This window comes from Polistes dominula, unplaced genomic scaffold, assembly GCF_049000335.1.
Source record: "Polistes dominula isolate Pdom_NZ unplaced genomic scaffold, Pdom_raw_medaka contig_12, whole genome shotgun sequence".
Taxonomy (NCBI): Eukaryota; Metazoa; Arthropoda; class Insecta; order Hymenoptera; family Vespidae; genus Polistes; species Polistes dominula.
Genome location: NW_028301116.1, coordinates 1308340 through 1316653, shown reverse-complemented (window position 1 = coordinate 1316653; position 8314 = coordinate 1308340). Strand labels below are relative to the sequence as shown.

Genomic DNA, 8314 nt, shown 5'->3' with positions numbered 1-8314 from the left:
AACTGTGCCATGTTTTGCATGCGTTCTGTGTATAGTAATAATAAATTGCACTTTAATAAATTACATGTTGTTTCTAAAATATCATATAATCATTTTTCCTTTTATATTGTAATTGTATAAGCTTATATTGATAATTCTCATAATCCATTTCATAATATTTTATATTCATTTTAATAAAAATATACAGCGTAAACGGTAGCTACGCAGAATATTGTATCCTGCAAAAATGTCGTATAAATTTTCTTGAATGTTTAATAAATATCTAACAAGATTTTGGCAATTCTTACATTTACAAAACTGTCGAAAGCATATGCATCTGCTTCAGTGTCCCATATACATCTCGTTCCCATTTTAATACCAGCCCCATGTTGTTCCCCCAAGACCACATTTACGACATACTTATAACGCTTAAATTGTAATTCTATAATAAAATAAACAAAAACAAAAAACAGATACCTATTTTCTATCAAATTTGTATAAAGACTAATAAAATTCATAGGAAACCTATCTCACACCTTTAATTTTTACTTTAAGTATATCCGCTATGTTTTTAGTCCATTGAACTGCATCCTGTGCATTGTATGTCTTTGTTGATAGTTGATCAAACAATACATTATGTATCACTTCTTTAGCACTTAAAGGCTTAAACCTTGACAGGCAACAAATAACAGAAAATAACACAAATATAATATACATATTACCTGTGAATAGAAATTGTTTACGTAGGTTATAATATGCAATGTCAAATAAATTTGCTTAGGATGACATAACCTAATTTGGAAAATTAACATTCGAGTAAGATTATGAAGAAAAGTATTTTTTATGACATCTTATAAAAAATAGAAAAATACTTTTAAGAATATATATTACTTATCATAAAGATGGGGACGAATTCGATATACTGGTTCCGACGAGTCATTATCACCATCTAATACTTCCAAATTCAAATTCCTGCGATATTCTGCATTGTCAGCTAATTGGTTATTTTCATGATTTTCCAAAACATTGGTTTTTTCCATTTGCAATAATTAATTAATATTAACAAAATAAAATCACTTCTTTTATCACTACTTACGGAAAAACGTAACACTGCAAATTGTTTGTAAGCACGGTGTGTTGTTATGACGACGATGGTGGCGCTGCGATCGCTGCGCGCGTAATTTCAAATGGAACGATGAGCGATTGAATTCGCAAAACTAAAAATAAATAAAATTGATAATATTTATTATTGAACACTCATAAAAATTCTTCTCATTTATATATGCCAAATCTAATTATTAAAGAAATTTATTTTAAATGTAAAAAGTTAAGCATTAATCAAGTGATTCTGATAATAACAATTTCCAAAAGTCAAGTTAATCTTATTGGCTTTAAATATAAACGATGAAGTAATATAAATTACGAGAATAGACGTTTTTTATTTGATAATAGATAATTGGAATGTCAAAAATTTAATTTAGTATAGCATGATAATAGTTCTTTATTCCGAGTATATATCTCTCGTCGTTAATTGTAGTAGTAACATATTATCAGCAAAAATATACAGTCACTATAACATTTACTTTCTCTTTCTACAATCCTTTTTACATCAAGAAAGTATCTTCTTAATCTTATATCTTGAATCATATTACGTCAATGCATTGAACCCTTACGAACTAAATAATAAAGCAAGTTGATAAATGCCATAATTTGTTGTGATTTAATACATTTAACGTAATATTTTGTAATCCGTTTTTCGAACGAAGTACGATCGATAGTAATGAAACATAAGTCGTCAAGGTCTTAGAAATTAAAAGAAATACAATTCTGACCATTGGTCGACAAACGTACGAGCAGTGAACTAGTACCAAAGTACGTTATGGCCCAGTTTCACTATTAAAAAAATAAAATTTCACGTATCATTTATCTTTTCGCGTAAACCCTAACAAGGCTTACAACAACAAACAGTAAAATTTTCATCATCGATTATGCGATATTGATAATTTTTATAACTGGTAAAATCGATGTCACGCATCTCAGCCGCGTGATCGTAAATCTTCTTAACAACCGGAGGAAAACTTGGTACATTTGCAGCGGCTGCTATTTCGTCATAATATGCCCATTGTTTTTCCTTGAGTTTTGTGATATATCTTAACTGTTAAGAAAAAAAGAAAATATTTGCACTAGTTTAAAACAAATGTTAGATTGAATAATTAATAAGATAAATAATCTTACAGGAACTCCTTCTTGCAATAAAGCATTCTTTTCTCTTTCGAAATCTTCCAACATTTCTTTGGAAGATGGTAACTTTACACGACCCTCCAAAATTCCAACAATATATTGAGCTTGGATGTGAAACATTGGAAAGGGAATGACTAATGAAGGAATCCCCATGAAAAATAAATTAGGCATGGTAATGTGTACCAAATGTTTATAAATAGGTTCAACATGATTATCGTCAGTACGTAACTCAACTTTAGATGACATAAAGGGATACGTAAACTTATAACCTGAAACAATAAAAATTCATATAAACAAAATAGAAATATTCGATAAGAAATGTAATTGTAATCATTTAAAATTTATTATTACCAGTGCAATATATGAACATGTCTATTTTGGCAGTAGTTCCATCGAGAAAAGTAAAAGTATTTCCTTGAATTGATTGAATTCCTGGTTTTTGAGTAACAATTTTTGCTAATTTTGATTCTATCGGTTTCGGTAAGTTGTGGCTTAAATAAATCTAATTACAATGAAAAATAATAAATAATATTTTTATAAATATGAAATTAATCTAATATGAAAAATAAAAATCAATTTTCTACCTGTTCAGCATATTGCGATATTTCAAGAGCAATATCAATTCCTGACCATGATGCACCTAAGATGCATACCTTTTTCCCGGTATAGACTTCAGGTACACGATATTGATGACTGTGAATACACGAACCGTGAAAACTTTCGATTCCGGGAATATACGGAACATGGCCGACCGTATAATGACCGTTGCATAAAAAAACGACGTCAAACGTCTTAACGCTCTCGACTTTGTTTTCCAAATCTTCATACTTGATGACCCAGATCGTTTGACCATTCTTTAACGTTTCCGGTTCTACGTGTTTAACCACGGTATTTAACTAAAATGAAAAACCAATTACTCGGCACTAAAAAAAAATAATTATATATAAATTAGATTAAATGCATTTTTTGTTTTTTGTTCATTGAATCTTTTGAATTATTTATTAACTTGAGATGGTTTTTTTCTTTTTTCATTTAACATTCCTATTCTCACAAGTACCTTTATGTGGGAATAGAGATTAAAATGTTCTGCGTAATCCCATAAATATTGACGTATCATTTCATGATGAGCGTATGACGGACCGTTCAGATCTTTCATTGGAAAATCTGGTATCTGCATAATCTCCTTAGGAAGGTTTGTCCTATGACAAAAATATTTCAAATTTTCTTATCGATCCCATTTTTTTCTTTTTCTTTTCCATTCCTTTATTTTATATATCTTCAATTCTACTCTAAGAACTAAAATCCCTATCGTTATAACTGCTTATCTTTCAAAAGGAAGCGCGTGCTTTTATAATTAAATCGATAACGGTAATAATCCTTATCACATATAGTCATGTATCTTCTATTTTCCGGAATAATATATTATAATGATCTCGTTAATGAGTCGAGAAGTGTATCATATGTCAATGAAGTTTATCACACTTTCCTCGTAATCTTTGAACAACCGTCTCAAGATGCCTATATATCTGTTAATGTAAGAAAGCGGGAACTTATCAAATGATCTTTTTAAATTAAGAAAAAAAAATGATGATAATTGAACGAACAGTTACTATCAAGTAAGATAGTCGTCTTTACTGGCATTTTGAAAAGGACAAACTCTTTACAAGAAAATAAAATAATTTTTTTAAAGACGAAAAATTTCAAGACTCGCAAAATATAAAATACTTTCATATAAAATACAAAGTTAAAAATATATAAATATAAATAAAAAAATATATAATTTTATAATATACAATGATTAATAAAATATTATTTATAAATCAAACCTAAGATTCTTGTACATGCTGCTATGCACTGGTAATCCATGTTTATCGAGATCAGTTTCATCTGTATAAACCCATGTTCCACCCACTTGATCAGTTTGCTCAAAAAGGGTTAAACTATAATTATCAGGTTTTGATGATAAATGACGAGCTACGACCAAACCGGCAACACCACCACCGATGATTGCGACTCTTGTTTTACTGCTCGGCATATTTTCTCCTATTGTATTATATATACATTTTATTTATTATCAATTATTCAAAAGATATTTAAATGATAATAATATTATAATAAAAAATTGAATAATTTCACGTACACTTAATTAACTCGTTGATATTTTTACCTACTAAACGTGATGATATTTTTGAAAATGACGATGATCAAAGAGATCGATTAAAATAAAATGTTAAATTCAATTTAATTGTAAAATAACGACGTTTTAAATATTAATAGATAATGTTATCGTTTAAACGTTGTTTTTATAAAACAAAATAGTTCATAAGTATGCGCCGACCACGAATAAGATCTACGAAGGAATCTTATAATATCTTTCAAGCTAAGAGTGTATGGTACCCACTGACGACGATTTAGTTTCGAACTGTTTCAAGCAGAGGCTGTGTTAAGACTGTTTCACACGAAATCCAAACGCGTATTGCAATAAATGTCTCTCACTCGCCTCTCTACTTGCCCCTCCGATCAAAGGCTTATGTAAATATGGAAAAGATTTCTTTATAGAAATACTCACACACAAATAATCATCGTTGAACATTTTATTCTGACGAAATATTCAAACTCGTGTAATAATAAGCACAAAAAGATTCTATAACTCGTTAGTAAATATAAATTAAATGAATATTTGTTTAGAGTTAAGTAAAATATATATAATTATGAATGAAATTAATTTGTTAGTTATTTATAATAAATTTATGCGTATTTTTTTAAAGATACATTGTAATCTTTGATAATGTTACACATATTTTTTCGGTTGGTACACTTCTTTTTCTTACTTATCTTATTTTTATTGACTAATTGAGAAAAGATAAGAATTAAATTAATTCTCACCAGTAGTATGAGAGGAAATTTTTTATAAATAAGCATATAATTTATTATAATAATTATAATATATAATATATTGTAATTATCAATGACATATAAAGACACATATTTATATTATATATTATATATTATATATTTTATATATATTATGTATTATATACATATACATATATATATAATAATTATTAATAACTATAACTAATAATATATTTAATAATAAAATTATTACATTAATTAGATTTATACTTAATTATATTAATGAAATTATATTTAATAATATATTTATAATTAATTATAAATAACATGTAATTTTTAAACATATATACACATACACATAGGAACATTTTTGATATTCCAAAGAAGGTAATAATTTACATTGACCAACATTTTCTAATGCTGCAAGAGAAAACTGTACAGCAACATTTCCTTTCAACGAGTTACGACAGAGAAAAGAAAATTACTACGGGATAACATATTTTTTGTTCAATTTAATCGAGAGACTTTGATTATGTTAATTACTTCCTGGTTAAAAGTTATATGAACCGATGAAACGATGTCGATTATAAATGAGAGTTTCACGATCGATTCTTTTTTATTTTGCGTGGGTAAACAAACTTCGATTTGTTTGAACTCACTGTTCCGTTTGTCGTACGCAGGATTACATCATCATCATCATCATCATCATCATTATCATCATCATTATCATCATCATTATCATCATTATCATCATCATCATCATGGAAATTCGTTGTACGAGTGATTTATACTCATACTGATTATATACCTAACACAAACTCTCTGACTATGAACTATAAACATATGTCTCTTTCTTTTCTTTTTTTTTTTTTTTTTGTAGTCATCTTTATTTAATTTTATTAATCTTTTTTTCTTCATTCTTGATCATATTCAAAAATCGTACATTTTTATCGTTAACCTTAGAATTACTGGAAGAAATTTACATTCCAAGGTGACGAAACGAATAAGTCCATTGCAAGGTTTGCGTTTATCTATCCTTTCCTTTTTTTTTTTTAATTTCATATTACTGTTTTTAGAAGTGTCCTTTGTAAACTTCAGAACGTATACCCATATTTTGTCTTTCCATTAAAATAATACTGTTAGTTATTTGTCACACGTGTTTCTTCATATTAATCACATGTTAGATGATAATACCGTAAATTGTTAAACAGCGATAATATACAAACATATATATATATAATCTATTAAGAATAATATTATTGTTTAAGAAAAGGAAATGTTAAATATTAATTTGTAATTTTACTCAATAAATTTTGAAACATATATTTATAACATTGATTATTCAAAGTTCGACAAAACAATACAATAATTATTATCTTATTAATGACGACGTGTTTTCATCATTTTCTATCTTACAAATTTTCATTTCAAATCGTTCTATTACGTCATCTATTTTGTAAATCTTATTCTATTTGATTTTTATTGTTTTTCACATGATTCTTATTCGATTTGTTGTTTGTTCATTACCCTTTTCTCAAATGACGTAAAATAATATAGAAGTTATTATGTTCGTATAAAACTTTATCAAATAGTATTTGGAAATATAAATATGAAATCATTAGAAAAAAAAACAAGAAATATATAGTGACCTGTAAACCATAAATATCTTTATTCGTGGATTTCAATAGTCCTCCTCATTCACCTTATTATCTTACTTTCAAAATGATTTATAATTCCATTATAAAGTCATGCACAATATATGTACGATTCGTTGGTATACAAATTGAGATATGCGTTCAGGGGTATCGCGAAAAAAAAAATAAAAAAAGAAACAAACTTTTGTGTTTATCACTTTTGACCAAACGATATTTATAACTTAACCATAAGTAAACGAAATAAATTTTTTATGTATTGTAAATATATTTTTTAATTAATTAGATAATGTAAGAGAAGGTATAATTAAACCTGTGACAATTTTTGATATTAAAATTATTTCTTTAAACAAAAATTCTATTAAAATTTTTGGAATATTAAATTATTGTAAAACACTTCGCAACATGCTTATCTACTATTACACAATATAATTGAGTAGTATTAGTAATATTTGTATGAATAAGTTTAAACACAATCAATAAAACGAATTTAAGTTAAAAGAAAAGATTTCTTTGATGATGATGTTATTAAATATTCTATAAATTCTACGGGTTTGTAAGTATGAATTTTTTTATTAAAGTCAATGATAAGCAATGTTCCTGACGTATTATTATTTTGTTTCTTACTTGTATCTTTCATTTGCATAATATATCTTTATCAAAGTGTACATATTAACTTAGAAAGATGTTATTCGAAGGAATCTTTTTATTATAATATATTTTTGTCGGCAATCTTAATTAATAATAAGTGTATGTGATATTATGTATGTATGGTAAGTATATCATGAATAAACTAAAATGAAATTGCAACTCTTTTAGTGCATACAATAAAAATGATTTTAAGTTGATTGGAAAGAATTATGATTTTTAAATAATATGTTTATATTAATAAAACTATATTTGTTAATCTTGTACATGAAACTTCATTGTATTTTATTTAAAAATGTAAAAGATTCCTGTTTATCATTTTTAAGATGGATGCTATATTACCGACAGCTTATTGACATGTTCAACAGTAGGTATTTAATTTACATTTTGAATTATTATTATTTAATAAATTATATTGCAAAAGATATTTATGACCCAACTCTTATTTGCATGAACATTGCTACATACAGAAACTTTTGTTTTAATAATAAATAATAAATTAATATAAAAGTAATGTGCCCCAAGATTTTTTACGAATTAAATAATATATCATTGATCGGTAATCAATTACTACATTTGAAAATTTATTTTATCTACATTTATGGTTATTGATGATTTTTTGTTTTGATTAATATAATTATTTAAGAAGTAATATAAAAATAAAAAATTATTATACACGACTTTAATTTATGTATAAATTAAAATTACAGAAAAATGAAATATGTTTATTTTTTTTGATACTGCGCAGAAAGAGGTAAAATGGCAGACTACAATTTGATTGGTTATTCACTAATCACGTGACTTTAAATCTATCTTTCAATAAGATTCAATTTAGAATTAAATGTTTATTAGAAATTAAATAAATTATTTTAATATAATTGTAAAAGTTAAAATAAAACTATCATTCTAAAGATATTAACAATATTATATTTGAGAAC

The 8314-nt window shown here is 26.1% G+C and overlaps 2 protein-coding genes across 3 annotated transcripts; both read right to left on the bottom strand.

Annotated features, from left to right (window-relative positions):
- Nucleotides 1-65: 65 nt before the first annotated feature.
- LOC107070152 (dynein light chain Tctex-type protein 2B) lies at nt 66-1242 on the bottom strand. Its single transcript, XM_015328067.2, has 4 exons — nt 871-1242; nt 516-649; nt 288-421; nt 66-218 (listed from the first exon to the last, which is right to left on the bottom strand). The coding sequence occupies exons 1-4, from the start codon at nt 1017-1019 to the stop codon at nt 171-173; spliced, it is 465 nt and encodes a 154-aa protein (XP_015183553.1). The 5' UTR covers nt 1020-1242; the 3' UTR covers nt 66-170.
- Nucleotides 1243-1450: 208 nt separating this feature from the next.
- LOC107070151 (uncharacterized) lies at nt 1451-5006 on the bottom strand. 2 transcript variants are annotated; one of them, XM_089176953.1, is made up of 7 exons: nt 4388-5006; nt 4047-4263; nt 3278-3419; nt 2805-3116; nt 2572-2722; nt 2215-2489; nt 1451-2134 (listed from the first exon to the last, which is right to left on the bottom strand). In XM_089176953.1, the coding sequence occupies exons 2-7, from the start codon at nt 4253-4255 to the stop codon at nt 1922-1924; spliced, it is 1302 nt and encodes a 433-aa protein (XP_089033079.1). In that variant the 5' UTR covers nt 4256-4263; nt 4388-5006; the 3' UTR covers nt 1451-1921. The 2 variants fall into 2 exon arrangements, with proteins under 2 accessions (XP_089033079.1, XP_015183551.2); XM_015328065.2 differs by having other exon boundaries at nt 4361-4988.
- Nucleotides 5007-8314: the final 3308 nt, after the last annotated feature.